Here is a 17,891-nt window from a genome sequence, read left to right as displayed (position 1 = left end):
ACGGTGGTTGTGACATTTCCTTTATAGCCCAATAACCTGCCACACCTAACACACAGTGAGCTAGCAAAGCACATCTACAGTATGCTTCCTCCAGTTCTTCCACTTGCCAAAAGGTGTGGTGTGGTCGTCCCAAACTTACTCAGCCGTGGCATCTTTTCTTACCCATGTCTTGGGAAACAAGAGACACCAAGGCCAGACAGGCTCCCTGCCAGTCACATCACTATTAACTCCGCAGTGCTTTGCAATCTGGACAGCAAGAAACACGGACAGGTTTTCAGATTCTCATTCAGGTGACACAAACATTCACCTTCCCCTACCCTTCCCACAAGGTTAGAGAAACATCAAGATCTGCCCATTCACCCATAGATAACGAAAGAAAAATGCCTACTTACTGTGTCAGGGGAAGGACAGAAGAGACTGGGGTTGTGGAAGCCCTGCCTGCCTGACCAACTTGGAGGAACACATTTCATCATCTTCCACAGATCTGTAACACAAACATGTGCGTAGCAGGACATAGCTTTGGACCCATCTACCCTGGAAATGTCTAGGAGCTTTTGTTCAGATTCTCCAAGACAAGAAGGTTGTTCAGTGAACAAGACCACTCCAGAGATCTGATGCCCCAAGAGCTACTTATGCTTATTTTCACACCAGAGAAAAAGGAAAGCAGGTCTCATGATGGGGTTGGCTGAACTGTGAGTTCAGTGGCCAGGAAAACAGCTTCTACATCTAAGGGGAGGATTCATTTGCAATTGCTTCCCTGCCTGTTTTATGATCTGCTCTCATTGCTTGATGCTGGTTTAGCAAGCCCTAAACTTGCTCTCAAGCACACTGGTCAGTAAATACCAATAATGGCGAGCAACGTTTCCTTGCTGCATCATCTCCCTCTCCCTCACATCCCCAAGTGAATTACATTTTTTCAAACCTATTACCTCCCCTATACAACCAGCAAGGCTGCCAGATGACTCTGCAAGCAGGAGCAGCAGGAGACAGAAGGCTGCAAGGAGAACTGGCTGTGGATTGAGCAGGGGAACTGGTATTCCAGAGCATCCTGCAGCAATAAGGCAGTTAAGGAAAAGTGTGCAGATGCTCTGCTCAGCTCCTCACAGCTCTTGCTGATACAGCCACATGCTTGCAGGGCACAGCACCCAGAATTCTTGAGGAAAGAGCTCTACTACTGTCATTTATCATCAACTGTTCCCTGGTACACTTTCCACTATAGAGCAAGTCCCCAATAACAAAGCTATCTTTAACCCAACATTTAATAACCCATTTTATATGATACAGGACAATTAAGATCCCACAAGACAATCCACCACAGCTGTCAGTGTACTCACCAAAGCTTTCGTGCTGCCTTCCCTGAACCGAAGGCCCAGGTCTGACTGGAGAGGACGTTCATTGCAGACAGACCGACCCACCCATGTTTTAAACACACATCCCCTGTGCATGAGACAGGGTGAGCTTTAGCACACTCTTAAAAAGTTACAAACGTACAAGTATTGGGTTTAATTCTACACTTAATTCTCTTCACATATGTTTTCATTTCACCACTGGGTAGCACAGTGACCATGTAACTCAAACTCTTGCTCTTTAGGGCAGACAGGATAATCCTGTGCAGCCAACAGTGGATTCAACCAATCCAACATCAACTTCTGCTTCTACAACCCCAGATGGAGAAATTCTAAACCTTAATCCATGGCTGAGTAGAAACATGAAACCACAGACCGAAGCGATACATGGTTATGTCAACTGTGACGTTTTAGACCTGTTTCAAAGAAATGGCTTATGAACGAGCTGATTTATATGTACAAACAAGTCCATTGTGCCCAGAGTTTCCTAACATTCTTTTATTAAAAACCAAAGAGCCAAAGATCGCCCTGATGCTCTTCATTGTTATAAAGCAGACTCTGAAGTATTACGTGAACTAAGTATGAGCAAAGAACTCCAACTGATGCAGAGTTTAAAACTAGGTTTACAGTTTCCTATTTTATTGGCATGGATGTATTTCTAAACTTAAAAACCCTTCTGGCAAGTTATCTCAATTTCATATGACAAAATTTCTCACAACACACAAATATTTACAACATATACATATTTTTTCAGTCTTTTACAACTGGTTCTTAAAAGACAAACAATTTATAGGTTACCACAGAACAAAAGCTGTGACTTAGTTGTTTTTAATTTGATAAAACTATCATAAGTTAAAGTGAATAGATTTTCTTTAAATTCCTTGTAGCATTTTACAAGTGCAACAGAAAAATATGAAGAACCAATTTAGGATAGCTGCAGTTCATTGGATAAATGTTGCCCGTCGTAATCACATTATTTCACAGCAAATTCTTGAAAAAATAAGCACCAATCATTCTTGCAAAGAACAATTTTATCTAAAAGTATTGAAAAGTGTTAAATACAAGGTGTTTAATTTACGTAACAAGCAATAAATACACCATATCCAAACTTTTATTCTGCATACTGCTACCCTTGTACATATAATGTACTAAAAAGTCAGCAAATTGTCAACACCTTTTCATATTTTTTTTCTCTTTTTTAAAGAAATCAATTTGACTTCCAACCAACGGTTTGCTACTATAACAAAGGCCACAAACAGTACGTCTGGGACAGCATACAGTGTTAAAACTGACAAACTCCAAGGGGGAAAAAACCATCTAGCAAATAAATTGGAAAGCTGTAGATCATTGCTGGTGATATTAACATATACTAGAAAACCTTAATATGCTGCTACTATGATTTTGTAAATTGTTTAGTCAAACAGTGTAAGAGCAAACTAACGCTCTTACTGATCAAAAATAATTCTGTAGCCACACTGTATTCTCATTGTCCTGCATGGAAAGATCTGATGCAACTTCATAACTTTGCTTGAGCCTTTATTTTACAACAGAGCATTACCTCTAACTCGGAATTGCACATAAGAAGGCTATTAAAAAGTACAATAAAAATCTGCACAAATCAGACTTAAGAAGAGTCAGGATGCTGTACACTTTCTACAATATTACGTTGACAGGTGAGTAAAGAAGTGCTGCCACTAAGTTTTTCAGAAAGTTCTTTAGTTGAGGAATAATCAAATGGAATTTTTGTTGGTTTTTTTTTAATTATTATTATTTTTTTATTTTATTTTTTTATATATTTTTTTGAAAAATGACATCCAGGTCAGTTTAAGACCTATAAGCTTATGCATTGAGCCTTAAAGACTGATCTTCTCTCCTCCTAGAAGAAATATCAATATCTATTGAATCCTTGCCAACAATAAGCCTTAATCTCTTCGCTGGAGGAAGAGGAATAAAGTCATCAAATTCATCATCATAGTCATCTTCCTCTTCATCGTCCTCTTCTGATGAAGATTCATCTGCTGTTTCCTCTTCATAGTGACCATAATCATCTACTTCCATTCTCGACTCCAAAAGGGACAGAGTTTCACTACAACACATACCATTTTCATGAAGGTCCTCAGGGTATGTCCCTCTGTTTTCTTCCTCTCGTTTTAGCTGTATTTTTAATTTTGTTGAACTATTGCCTGATCCTGAGTTAAACCCATTATTTAGCTTTGCTACATATAAGTTATTATCTTTTTCATGGTCTTTACTTAATTTGATGCTTATTTTTGAAGAATTCATTCCATCACTTTCTTGATCATTTGTCTTGCTACTGCTATCATGGCGCCTACGAAGAGTCAGTTTAGGGATCCCAGAGCTATTTTCAAGGATAAGTTGTGCATCATACCTTGTGATTCGTCTTTTCTTTTTACTTTTTGCAGTTCTAAAGCTGTCTTTTGCTTTAAAATTGTCAGTTGTTACAGAGCAGCCACCAGATCCAGGGATGCAGTCTTTAAAGCCAACAGGTGTGTCCACCACATTATTCCTCTCTTCAAGTTCTGAATGAGAGCTAATCAAATCTGGTACTTTGTCTTTCACAGGTGTGTTGTGCATAGTATCAGTTTCCTCTGTTTTTGAAGATGTTTTCACAAGCTTTCCTTGTCGAGATTTCTTTTTTGATGTGCCTGCATCATTTTTCTGGCACCTCCCCTCCCCTTTGTGTGATGGTCCGTGAGCCACCTCGTTTTCGTTTCCCGCACGAGACTGCTGCTCTACAATGTCCGATTGTGTTCCAGTCAAATTACTCTTATAGCTATCCAACGTATTTGGTTCAAGCTTTGTGTCAGAGGTCTCCTTCAAACTCATCCTTGTTCTCATCGACCTCCTTGTTATGTATGTGCAGGGTGGAATATCACCATGCTCATGAGCACCTTTCACAGAATTCAGTTTGTGTTCTCTCGCTGCATGCCTCGTTAAGCATCCGCTAGAGACTGCAACTTTGACTGGTCCCTCCAATTCTTTATCCTTTTTAATGGGCAAGTTTTTATACAAAACTACTTTAGGCTCTTTGAGAACTAAATTTCCCATTTCAAGCTTTCTAGAAGCATTCTTTTGCTCTGGCCTTTTGCACTGATTTCTCAACTTTATCTTTGAAAGTAAAGGCTTTGCAGGCTTTTTCAGTCTCTTTGGTACCCTGGAATTATTTATATGAGTTAGTTTAGATGAGGTAGAATTTGATGATGCTGGAATTCTTGATATAGACTGTCTGGTTAACGTTCTGTTTTTGCTGTTCTTTTTTACACCAATTGAAGATTTTCTATTAGCTGCAAAAGAAAAAAGTGTTTTTGTTATGACACTGCTTTATCCTGAATTTCCCACTCCCAAATACTGTAGTTATGCCATTTATTTGAAACACTTTAACAAAATCCATGAAATAGGACAGACAGTATGAAGTAAGGAATGAGACTGCTTAACTTGCAACTCAAGACATGAAAGGAATTGCCAAACAAGCCAAAAGTACAACTACATTGCAGATAAACTTTTCCTCACCGCCCCGATATACCAAGTTTGGTTTTTACTGAATTTCTTCTTCTACTGATTAAAAAAAAAAATCTATTTGATATTATGCACAGTTTTTCCTGAGTATTATTCCAGCAAAATCTGAGGATCAGCATGCTTCAGTATTAACTCTGGGATTTTTTTTCCTCAAGAGGGAGATAAAAACCCCAACACCTTAACTAATGTAATGATTTCAGTTTCAGGCATCACTTATTGTGGCAAGTAAGAACTTTCCTCTGCTCAACAGAGGTGCAACTCTAACTCTGGGTAATCAGAGACTATAAAACCTTTTGGGGAAACATTTTGAGTTTTTTGCGTGTGTATGTGTGTGTGTGCTTTGTTTTTGTTTTATTTAATATCACAGCAGCAAAGAGGAAACAACTGTCACTGTAATATTTTATGTGACTCCAAATGTTACTAGTTAAGTTAAAGTTTAAATTATTTACATTTTACCCATACTGAGGGTAATGAGGGTGGGAAAGGGGGTAAAGCAAATAAATGATACTCACTACTCCATGAAGGGAAGTTTTTCAGGAACATTACAAACAAAAATTCCTTCCAATTTCTTCTGAAATTACTAACTGTGCACTTTCACTTCAGAATAGGTACCTGAACTATCAATGCTGAATGTGGAGAGGGAAGAGCGGCCCAATTTAAACAAACAATCTCTAAAGGAAGTGACTATTTCTTTAATAATCTCTACTAAGAGTATTTATTTAACAATTGCTTTCCTACAGAAGGCAGATAATTCAAACTATGTAAGTTTCCTTTCCTAAACCATACTACTGCTTGCAGTAGTTTACCTTATTCTGAAATAGACATTATTGACAGGACATTAGGTGTTTACAAATATTTGATTTTGATATAAATAAAACGAAACAATAACATACCACTTATTGTTCTTGAAACACTTGTGGAAAGCCATGAATTTGCTATTTAAATTGCCTTTGGATTCCTGAATAAATTACAGTTTTAATGACCAGTATCTGAGAACATCTCAACACTAAGAGAGGAATTCCATCACAGTGAAAGTTTTCCATGTTTTTATGAAACCTTTAATGGCTCCAAGCTTTTCTCTTTACTTACTTGCATTACCTTTTTCCTGAGTGGTATCTGCATCAGTGTTAGAGCTGACAGACTGGCTGTCTGAATTCTTGCTGCTGTCACCCAACTTTTTAAGCCTGTTCAATCGTTTATCTGTTTCTCTCAGTCCATATTTACTATTAATCACAGGAGTAGGTGCTGGCAATCCCACTCTTGATTTAAAAGCACCAGTTCCACGTCTACAAAGAAAAAGAGGACACAAAGTATTAATAAATCTCAATGTAAACTTACAGCTTTGTTTCATATACAGTGGTTTGAATCCCAGGAATATCTGGATAAATGATATCAAGAGCCACTGAACTGGTTAGCAGTTTGTAGGTTGTTTTGTCTTCTGACATGTCATCTTTGGTGCCTACATGTCTCAGCTAGCCAGCATGAACAGCAGGCTCACCTAGAAAGAGTATATGGACAAAAGCAGAAATATGCAAATCTTCCTGGGGATGACTTTTGGAAGATTGAAAAAAATTGTACAGCACCAGATTTCCCACTGCTCCAAATATACCCACAGTTTATTAGAAGTCTAGCATTTTAACATTAAAAATTAAACTCTTCACAGCACAGTCAAAATTGAGTCGCTTAAATATGATTTTTTTTGGTGGTGTACAAAGCGACAGTTGCCTCATCTGTCTTGGAGAAGGAAAAATGAGTCCTTACTAACCTTCATATTTGACTGCTGTAACACAGCCCTGTGACTGGAATGCAAATTCCTAAACCTAGTATTACCCAAACATAAGCTTTAAAAAAAATGTTTTCGTGCATGTAAAATATAAAAATGACAAGTTAATGAAAATGTTCAGGCACATAAAACTAGTTTGCCCTCAAAAAGCAAGCATGTCTGTAAAACACTGAAATCAACAATCATGGTGCCCATTTATTCAACGCTGAATAGTTCCCTGGACTGAAGTACATTTTTACTAGCAGCTCTCGAGATGAAGTCTGAGACTGAGCCCTTCACTTGGAATGATCTACCAACATCACATGAGCTTGGAGGTCCTTACCAGAAGGTTTTCTCTTGAACTGCAAGATTTGTTAGTGACCAAACTAGCCAGTAAAAATGAAAGTAGGATTACTGAACTATTTATATGTAGGTGCACTACGCTACTGTCAATATGTCAAATTCTCATTGGTCGTATGCTAAATAAGACCAATATTTTGTCCTTTATAGGGTTTTTCTTTCTACAGTTAGATTCAACAATAACAGTACTGTTAAGAGTTCTGTGCAATTCCTCTTGGAATGGTGTGAAACTCTCTCAAATGATGCTGAGCCTGCCTGCTCACAGTAAGCAGAAGTTTCAATGTGAAAAAAATCAACTATGAAATTATTTCAACTGATTCTGTGAAGAAAGCACAGGTGAAAACCAAATATAACAACTTTGCTGCTATTGTGCAATGCACAGATATAGGCAAATACTGTCCAAACCAGTAGAGCTTTACAAATACGCAAACTCCCGAGTTCTAATAACATTGAGTGAAAAACTACCCTGCCCATTCCCAGCAGAAGAGAACTTCATGTCAACATAATAAAGTGAAATTTTTAGTGCAAAAAGGAGCAAAAGTTGGGGAACAGTTGACAGTGGTCTCGTAGAAGCTGTAACTGTTTTTCCTTCCAATTCTACTTTATTCAATACAAATATTTGTAAGAATCTACATTTATGATTTAATCTGCTTTCTCTCATGTTGGGCTATCTCCAGAAAAACAGAATCAAAACAAAAACAAAATGCAGAGCTCTCAGGAATCATGACCATTCTGTAACAACATAGAAAAATCATTACAGCAAATACCTGGGAAGCAATTATCTTGTGTCCAAAAATCTGAGTACTCATAATCAAGGACTTCCAGTTTCACAAAATATATCATGAAACTTATTTACAGCAATGTATACCTTTCACAGGTGTAACATTCGCAGTATTCATTATTTTCTCCAAAAAATCCATCTCCATAGTAACAAGAGATTTCTTCTCCAGGTTCAATATCTCTTAGAGCTTTCACACATGCCGTATCTCTGCCCGTTGATACAAACTGGGGAAGGAGATGACAGGAAGGGAAAAGCATAAAATGAGGTTAATCATTAAGGCTGTATAGTATCTCAGTAACAAAAAAAAGTAAAACAGTTGGGGAAGAAAAGTTGCAGGGACAAAGAAAAACAAAACAAAACAAAAAAGCAGGGTGCTTTATTTATTAACTTTTAATTTCTTGCTTACCTTACAGTTAGGTCTGCAATCTGAAAAAGGTCCAAAAGATAAAGTCAATTAACTGTGGATAAGACCTGAAACATGAATAGTTGTAGATATCTAAAGTAAGGATTTACTCTGACTTTAATAACTGTAGAATCTCAACTAAATACTGGGAGTTAAGTTAGTACTGCCCAAAGTCATACATCAAAAGACACCTGCTTTGACATAGTTGGGTTTCTGAGCTCTTCACTATTTTACCACAAATGTTCAGTTTCCCTCCTCTTTAGGATTAACAGATTTATCTTAAGTCCTATCTGCTTTTCCCTGAATCAGCTAAATTTCTGTGTAAAATGTTAAAGAGGCATAAGAAGTCTACCTAGGAAAGATGTTACTGTTGACTAAGTTTACAAAGAACTCAAGGTAACCCACAATACGCTCCACTAATTTAGCTGTCAGTTCTAAAATCTATTTCAACTAAGAAGGTATCACTTCCTAGAGCCTTCTGGGAGTTTCCCAGTTCACAGCTGATCAGCTCCGGCTGGGAAAATCCCAACAGGATTTTGTCCTAAAGAAACAGAGTATGTCAGATTCAGACATTTTTCTCCAAGTTCTTGTGTTATTCAGCTCACACACAATAAACACTTCTGAGCAGAACTGCTTATGCCCTTTAACATGCTTCCTATACTTACTACTCACCATGATTGATAAATGCAGCAGGACCAAGCCACAGCTGTGCACAGTTTTTTCGTGTGGAATACATGACGCTGAAGTCATTTTCCCCATGTCTCAGCAGCATGTTTTCTTCCATTTCTGATAGTTCAGCAATGCAGCCCACAAGTAATTCTATTTTATCATTTCGTTTCCTTTAGTGCAAAGAGTAGCAGAAATAAGAATACAGGTGTCAAAATTACAAAACAATTTCACAAAAAGTTGCAAAACACTTCTTGTTACTGACAAGCATTCCACAATCCCTATAAGCCTCACGTTTTAATTCAGTGAGACAGGATATTAGTCTGAATAACTTTTTTCCAGACTCAAAATACATGTTTTTATGCTACTATATAGAATCAATTAATCAAATCTGATGTCAGTAACAATTATCACCATTGTTTCTACAATTTCCTGAGACTGCAGGCAAGAAATTGCAAGAGTTGATTACTTCAGCTTCTACAGTTGTTAAAAGCAAAAGCAAGATCTTTTCATTTGTGTACACTCCCTCCCCATCAGCACTTAAGATATTTTGACTTCCTCCAGCTGCTCCTGCTTGGCATTTCCTATGCTTCTTCCTGCGGCCAGGAATGAAAATGCTTAGAACTCCATGGCTTCTTAAATGAAGCCTAATACTGACTCCAACAAAGACCAGAATTCAGGCAAGATGTTTTCCTCTCTCATGAGCAGATCTTCAGCATGAAGCTGGTAGTTGACTGAGGAAGGGGAAGGACACACACCAACAAAACCCATAAAACGAGGAAGCCTTGGTGTGCAGGCAGCCCGTGTGCCGTCAGGGACAGAGCAGAGCAGAGGCACTGACTGCTCAGCCCAGGAAGAAGCACACCACTTCTGCTACCCTGCATGGGCACTGTTTCCACTGCTCCTCAGTGTGGCCCTTCCATATTTTGGCTAGATTACTCTGACACAGATGAATATGGAGATACTAAACATACCTGAAGGACACACACTAGAAGCCAAGTCTTTTAAGTGCAAAATTCTCCTTTGACAGAGAGTGCTGAGAACTCTATCAGGTTTGAGTCTCAATAGTTTTCCAGATATCAAGAGGGTTAAGAAGCAACCTTCTTGTCTTTCTTGTTCTCAGGCCACTCAAGATTTGAGCGCGGAAAGTTAATTCATTTCCAACATGCCTACATACCAAGCTTCAAGAATCAGCCAAGGGGTGAATTCAAACAAAAACCCCACAAACCAGTATTTTTTTGGGTTGTATCCTGATTGTGGAACTTTCAACTATAGTCATGAAGAGTTAGAAACTACCCTCAGTCTACCTAAAGACTACTCTACAACACGTCGAAGTTGTGTTGCTGCCAGCCCAGTGTCCAGCCACTCCATCCTAGCCCACACACAACAGCATTCTGTCACCTCAGATGCGCTGATGTGAATGTGCACTGCCACTAAGCAAAGCTAACATAATTTGTGTGTGAGTTTATTTTAAAATCTGAATTAACCTGGAATCTACTGGTGTTGCCATGCATATAGTTATAAAGAAACTCAGATGTTCCAAAATGAGATGCAGAAATACAATGGGGTTCCAAATTTGTGTTTCCAGGGGAGATTTATCTTGGACAATCAAAATATGCAAATAATACCCCTGTTTCACAAAGGCAAAAAACTCATTTCCCCCACAATAATTTGCTGTGTAACAAATCTGCCATAATGTCATGTTTCTCACAGGAGGCCAACAACTCATGGCTAGAGGAAAACAATTATCTGACTGAAAACAAGATTAAAAAAAACCTTGTATAATGAATACTGTATGGATACGCCCAAAGATACAAAGGAATGTCTTCCAGAGGAATGGATCCTTTGTTAAGTACTTAGCAAAAACACACACGAAATTCAATTTGCAAGTAACAACACAGAACTGTATTTCACGGGATGCAGGTTTAGTTCTAAATCACACTTTTTAATATCTTTTTTAGAGTCTTTCGAAATAACTGACAGAAACAGAATGCAACAGTAAACTGCATGTCTTACCATTCTTTTGTTGCAACAATTTTGGCTCCATTTTGCTCCGAAGAATACCGATTACATGGCAGGATCTCAAACCCACTGTCAGTTGCAAACATTCGTAAATAAATAAATACCTGCAATGATAAAAACCAGTACTTTCCTGTTACAAGCAAAACAAAAGCAGTGAGGAACTTCTTATATGAATAATGAAAGTCAGTGAACTGCACAAAAACACACACAAAATGGATATTGCAACGGGATACTGTCTGCTGAGATGCATCTCTGTACATTTAGCTATACACGTTATGTTGATCTTATTTCTTCACAGTGACTTGCAGGAATCCTCACATGGGTAATGTGACTATCCAAAGAATTTGAGGAAACAAAAGATGCCTTGAATGGTACAAAACTGCACCAACCAATGAAAATGGATAATTTTTTTTTCTTTAAGTCACTGAATAGTTGCATTCAATCTCAGATTTTTAAGTAATTTTAGTAATTTCAATTTTAAGTAATCTCAGATCTTTAAGAACCACTGAGATCTAGCAATCTACATGAACCCCTTTTATTATTTGAAGTTCTGAAAAAAAGATATTACTTCCATGACAAATTTAGATAATGAATTCAGGGACTGTTAGATCAATTTTTTTTCAGGTGAAATGTGGTTGTATTACTCAAAAAGCACTTTGGCAAAGAAGAAATTTTTTCTGCTGATTTTTTTCTACACTACTAGATTTGGTGCACTTTGAAGTAGGTCAAAAATCCTGAAGAAGTTTCTTTTTTTTTTCCTTAGGTTAAAAAAAAAAAAAAAAAAAGAAAGATGATTTTCTGGCTTTGAACTTTGAGAATTAACAGCTTTTATGCAACATACAAAATGGATTTGGGGTATGGCAAGTGGAGGAAGAGGAATAACAGTCCCACATAAAGCCCCTATACCCAAAACAACTGAGGTATTTTGAGGTAACAAGGTTCCTCCCTTTTCCTTTGTCACCCAATTTGATTTAAAATAGCTGTAAGCAAAAAAACCAAAAAAAACCCACAAAACAACAAAACACAACACAAAACCAAAACAAACCACCAAAAATGAAAAAGCCCCAACCAAACTACAAAACAAACAATAAAGGGAAACCCCCCCCCGTTTCATTTTACATGTCTATTAATAAAAGGCACTGTAAGTTAACAAAAAAATAAAAGTGAAGGTGTGTCTAGTTGGCTTTAAAAAACAAAGGAAGTTTCTGTTAAAAAACAATCAAACAATTAACATGTAACAGAGCAATTGATTGCTTTACTACTGCTACATTCCTAAGGAATTTTTATGTTTTCTTAGCCTTTCAACCATCTGAAAAAGCACATTAATTACAAATACACCTACATGTTCTTTGAACAACCTTTCCTGCATTTTGTTCTTGTTAAGAAAATAGTGCCGGGCCCAGTCACCTGACGTCAAGGACTTGAAGGCTTTTTCTAAGTGCTCATCTTTCTTAAAACGTTCAATCACCTCCTTTAGTTCTTCTTGCCTTCCTTTAATAGGTCGAAATCTGAAATAAAGAATAAAGCTATTCCAGTCCACTGTCAATCATTCTCAATTCTTCCTCACAGTTACTCGCAGTACAGAGTTCTTTTGCTAGCCATGTCAATATTTAACTCCTAGCATAAAGAGACTGACCGTTGGGTACTCAAATCACAGGTCCTCATTTCCCGAAGTTGAGGCAGAGGTAAGGCAAAGCCAAGCATACTACCTGGAACCTTTAAAATCCTCTATTCTGCCAACAAGCATGATTTATTTACAAAACAAATCTCTGATAAGGTTAACCAATGCAGAATAATATTTCCCTGTTTTCAGCACCTGTTCTTTGGAACAAAGCAGCTAAAGAACTATTATAATACAAGTCTTACTTTTTTAATAATAGTGTAAGTTTAGTTAAAAATTTATTATCATTCAAAGCACTTGTGCAAAAAAATTCTGCAAATAAACTGGATGTTTTTAAGTTTCCTAGTTAACATTGGTATTAAGGGATCTGTGCACAGTACTGCCTTTTGTAACTGGGTTGTGTGTATGTGGCTACATCTGATTTTAAATTTAAGCCCTCTACAACATCACATGCCACATGATTTTTTTTTTTAAATAGGGAGCAAACAATTAGGCAGTGCAACTGAGAAGACTGAGTAAGAAATCTCAGAACAGAAAGAACGCACAACTATCTCGAAGAGTGATTTCACATCAACTTCTGCCAAAACCAAAGCATTATTATACTGACAAATTCACTACATGGTTTTATGTGGAATGCAAAGCTAACATGTGCATTCATATAAAACACAACTCTAAATGACTACAGAAGTATCTATAAATGGTAAGACACGACAGAGCTACTGCATCAGCAGAAGATTAAGGTTTCACAAGTTAGTGCAGTTGTAAGAATTTTTCCCCCAAACACTGGCTACAGGAAACAGGTAGCTGAAAAAACACGAGCAGGTAAAATGGAAATAAACTCCTGTACATTAGCAGAGAATTCCACCTTCTTCCCAAAGCCCGAGATTGAAAACAAACTGCCCTTCGTGTATTCAACAATAAAAAAAAAAACAGGTAACAGAAAAAACCTGCAGGACTGCCAGAAGCAGAAGCTCCATTTTGAGCTGCAAAACCACCAAGAGAAAGCAGCACTTAACTAGAGATTATGCTGAATCTCTATAAATTGCCTTTGACTGAGCACATACTCGTATATGCTCTGCTTTGGGGCAGAGGTTGGGTGTGTGTACTTTTAAGTGCATGACACACCCCAGGGGACTCTTCACAAAGATAAAAATTTTCTAAGGTCACGAGAAACGGTTTTCTGCAGATCTTTTTACCATTTATATGTTTTGCCTACACAACATATGACAGAAGAGCTAAACAAGCTAACAGCTTTTGAGTAAATCTGTAAGAACAAGTCCTGTTACTTGCTGCTTGATGTGCATTATCACGCTGATTTTATTTCCTCTTACTTTACCAAAAGAAGTTGGTATTCGACGACAAAAGTAAACAAGGGGAAATAAATGCTTGAAGTTGGTGGAAGGAAATCTCCTCAACTTCCTCACTGATACTGTTTTTAAATTACCACATAAATTGGCTTATTGTTATCTTAGAATGCTGAATGTTGCAAGTAACTTCTTTTCAAATGACCAAATTTGCTGCTCCTGTGCAACTTGTATGAAGGAAACAAAATACCTTAAGTGTTAACTCTCAATTTCATTTCACCTTTTAAGATGCTAAGAATCTAATAAGAAATAACTAACAATAATGAGGATTTGATTTCCTTCATTAGAAGGAAAATGCTGTATTTATGCTCCTGATACAATAAAGACAGACCTCCTAACAGCAGTATCACTTCCAGCAGGTTATCAGTGTTCCATGCTACTGCTTTTATAAATCTTCTCTGCATTCTCCATCGGAAAAACTTCCTTGTAATCTAATGACTAAGCAACCTTAGAGGCACTTCTGAACACAGCAAAATTTATCAGCAAGAACCTGTGAGTTTTTAGAGAACATAGCACAGTAAGGAGTTCTGAGCAGACATCAAGTAAATTTTCGTCTGCCTAGGATATAACACCTAACAACCTAACAGGAGTCAGTTAGGAAACAGATGCCCACTTAGAACTGTAGCATGCATCATGACAAGGAGTTTCCAATCAAGTTCTTTATTAAGGAATATACTTATCCCATCCCCCCAAAAAGCTAACTGCCTAACAAGCTGCTGAGACTGTTATCATGGAAGAAAACTCTACAGATGACATGATGATCATTTTTGTTCTGCAGCACACCAAAGTCTCCGTCAACTTGCCAGTCACACACAGGAGTATCCCTGTTCTCCCAAAACCAGAAAGACTTCTCCAAGATTTGATAATCATAACTCACAGAGCTTCCTCATACATCAAAGGAACGTAAAGTCATATAGCCTAAACTGAACCTGACTAGTTTCAGAATAGGACCTTTAGTTTTAATCAGAAACAGTTTTCCCAGCAAGGAGACGTACTCATACCAGGAGAAGCATAAGTAGAATTTGCACAAACATAAGAGGTTAACATTTTGCTTACACCTTTATCTGCAAACATTACATGAGGGCAAAAAACTACAGGATTTACAGCTAAAATTGGTCTTCAGCTGTGTCTGTTGTTGCTGGGCTACATAAATGACTGCCCTCTACCTTACACTATGTATTACATATTGAAATGCACCATTTTTTTAGCTAAGTGACCTCCAGGAGCAAAGACAGCTGGAAAAGCCACCACATTCAAAACTGCATTAGCACCTCTGACAGGCAATGTATGTGCTGATAGACATAATCACACTTGTTTATCAGCAAGAATCTTGGTACAGGCTAGCTAAAGAAAACAGTACCCCAACTCAACCACTCATAGGAAGAAAGCTATCCCACCTGGAACCCCAGTGGGGGGGGAAAAAAAAAAAAAAAGCAGGGCAGATGCCAAGCTTGACAATGGCTCTTAAGACCTACTAAAGAAGAATCAACACCCTACATCTTTTAGCAACCAGAAGCACATCGTACAGCCCCAAAGTGATCCTTATATTTCAGGTTTCTAACATCCTACCATTCTCAGAGGTTGAGTCAAAGTCTGCATGAGCAGCCACCTAGGTAGCTCGGAACCTGGCCTCAAGCCTTCATGGATCACATTCAGCAGGTGTTTTTATGGGTTCCTGTCTCAGGCATTCCACACTGCTGGTGGCACTCCTTTAAATGATTAGCAGAAACTCAAGTAACACCATTTCTAAGAATTAGAATAGTTAGTGTATGGCCAAGTCTTGAAAAGGCCAAAAAGGTGGCTGGAAACAAGGGGGTGAAGAGACTGTACAAACCCCCAAACATTATAAGGTCAGATGAATGCTGCACTGAATGTCAGGCATTTCAAACAGGAACTGAGCTTTTTAAACAACATGACTCTCTGCACCCAAGGGTTCAAAAATCAATACCAAGGGACCTTCTGCAGCACCTCTATCAAAATGTTGTACTTGGTGACAAAACAGAGATAATGAGAAAAGATAAAGCAGGAATCCAAACAAGCAAGAAGTATCCACAACTGCATGGGAAGATGCTGGAAAACAACATGATGTACAACATTTCACTTCAAGGGTTCCCAAATCAGGTGAAACAGAATGACACTCTGCACCCTGAGCTTGAGTTAGGGAGCTGTTCAGAGCTCAACAGATATGTAAACTGCACTGAGAGCATATAAAGCTTACAAGCAAATTCAGAATACTGCAGTCGAGACTCCTCATGAGAGCTTCAGTCTTTCACGGGTGTATTTCTATACATAATTTAAAAGGTATCTTCTGATTTGAGACACTGAAGAAGACAAGAAAGCCTAGAAGTCCAGTGTTCCTTAAGAATTTGAGGGTCTGCTGATAGATACCTCACTTCTCCCCGGAGTATAATTTTTTATCTATATTATATATAGACTATGTAACTATATTATCATAGTTTATTTCTTAGTCCTTCGCAACCAAAAAGCCAATAGGTTTTAAGAAGCAATCTTACGTTCTACCATTTTGGTGTTACAGGGCTTCCCCATTTACACACGACAATAAACCCCCCAAACCTATAAACCTGATGGAAGAGTCTACATAGCTGTTTTTTAGCTCCACCACGAAGAGAGCCTGAAAAGGCCTCACAGCAAAATGTATGCATACAAAATGAGCCAAAGAAACTGGCTTTTAAGTATCAGTAAAACAGGAGACTAATTCAAAGAAGAGAAATAGAGAGATAGAAAGAGCACAAGGAAACCAACAGAACAAACCAGCCAATCCAGTCTCTAAACCACTTTAAATGGTTAAAATCAGAATTGTTTATGCAGACTTCTGGTTTGCTCCTGTGAACAGTACCTTTATGAAGTCCCATCATGGAAGCTGAACAAGACACTTTGGTGTTTGAATCTGCTCATAGGCACAGACTCCTTGAGCCACCCTACGAACAACTTCAGGGGTCAGGTCTTATAGAACATGAAATCTTCTGCAAAACAGTCTGTTGTTAAAAGTAAGCTAAGAATGAAAAACCCAGCTATGACAGTATCTTTAAAGAAATAATAATAGCCCTTCTTCCTCACAAGCTGCAGAACAGAAATTTTTCACACTTCCCTAGAAAATACTTATTTTCCCTAGTCAACAAGATCCAACAAAACTGTGGCTACTGCAGTTTCAAAATCAGATAGAAGATGATCTTATCCCACTAAGGGCAAACTGATGCGGTCTCAATAAGGAAGACATAGGAAAATGGCTTGGGAAAGCAAAGCTCTTTCTCTCTCAAGTTTCTCTTACCTCGGGAGTACTTAAAGACTCTTGAAATTCCAAGGTATAAAGCCAAAGGTCAGTGAGATGCTTGCCTATAAAGGAAGTTAAAGGAGAGTTTCTGGTAAGTTCAGAAGCACAGCACCTTGCTCAGTCTCAGTCACTGAGAGCAGTGAGTTTGAACAAAAAGGATAAACTGATCCTGAAGGAGATCCAGAATGGAACTCCACAAAGCATAGGAGTGCACAATAAAGAGTTACACTTCCAAACCTGTTTCTTGATTTCTGACTAGGGAACATCAAGAAGAGTGAATTTATCAAAACATATCCACTTAGCCTCTAAACAACAGGCACCTTGTCTGGATGATATTTCTATTTAAGTTGCTGTAGAAACACAGCAAGTTACTATTCACACAGTAGCAGAGATTGAGAAGACAAGCTAAAACTTCAAGCCTGTTAAGCATTCAAGACAGCACAACAAGACTTGAAAGTCATCTATTTAAATTAAGTGTAAACAATTAAATTTAATTAACACAGATTTTAGCTTCCTCCCTGTCCAACCCTGTAGTATGAGTATTTTTTTCCTCTCTCAAAGCTGGTTGTATCAGTTATGATCAACTTTTTCAGCATTTAATCACCAGTGTTCCCATATGGGACCTCATGTTCTTTAAAGTCCAAATTTTAGAACAGCATTCTTAATGAAGAAAGTGATCTACGTTACTTAAATTTCTTGAACACAAAACACACACCAGGTCTGGTCAAAAGTCCAGT

General features: G+C 37.9%; 1 protein-coding gene across 6 annotated transcripts in view; it reads right to left on the bottom strand.

Annotated features, from left to right (window-relative positions):
- Nucleotides 1-1,828: 1,828 nt before the first annotated feature.
- KMT5B (lysine methyltransferase 5B) overlaps nucleotides 1,829-17,891 on the bottom strand; it is a 29,071-nt gene continuing 13,008 nt past the window's right edge. For 2 of the 6 annotated variants that reach the window (XM_027898175.1, XM_027898179.1), the window contains exons 4-10: nucleotides 12,220-12,385; nucleotides 10,872-10,981; nucleotides 8,862-9,028; nucleotides 8,193-8,212; nucleotides 7,874-8,010; nucleotides 5,973-6,169; nucleotides 1,829-4,651 (exon numbers count right to left, since the gene is read on the bottom strand). In XM_027898175.1, the coding sequence (XP_027753976.1) occupies nucleotides 3,186-4,651; nucleotides 5,973-6,169; nucleotides 7,874-8,010; nucleotides 8,193-8,212; nucleotides 8,862-9,028; nucleotides 10,872-10,981; nucleotides 12,220-12,385 (2,263 nt within the window). In that variant the 3' untranslated portion in view covers nucleotides 1,829-3,185. Of the gene's footprint in view, nucleotides 4,652-5,972; nucleotides 6,170-7,873; nucleotides 8,011-8,192; nucleotides 8,213-8,861; nucleotides 9,029-10,871; nucleotides 10,982-12,219; nucleotides 12,386-17,151; nucleotides 17,174-17,891 lie in introns of those variants that run through there. The other 4 variants (XM_027898180.1, XM_027898183.1, XM_027898181.1 and 1 more) reach the window with 4 other exon arrangements.

The sequence above is a fragment of the Empidonax traillii genome, unplaced genomic scaffold (genome assembly GCF_003031625.1).
Source record: "Empidonax traillii isolate 1590-97213 ecotype Southwest subspecies unplaced genomic scaffold, ASM303162v1 scaffold583:size513456, whole genome shotgun sequence".
In the NCBI taxonomy this organism is placed as follows: Eukaryota; Metazoa; Chordata; class Aves; order Passeriformes; family Tyrannidae; genus Empidonax; species Empidonax traillii.
This window is presented reverse-complemented; position numbering and strand designations above follow the sequence as displayed.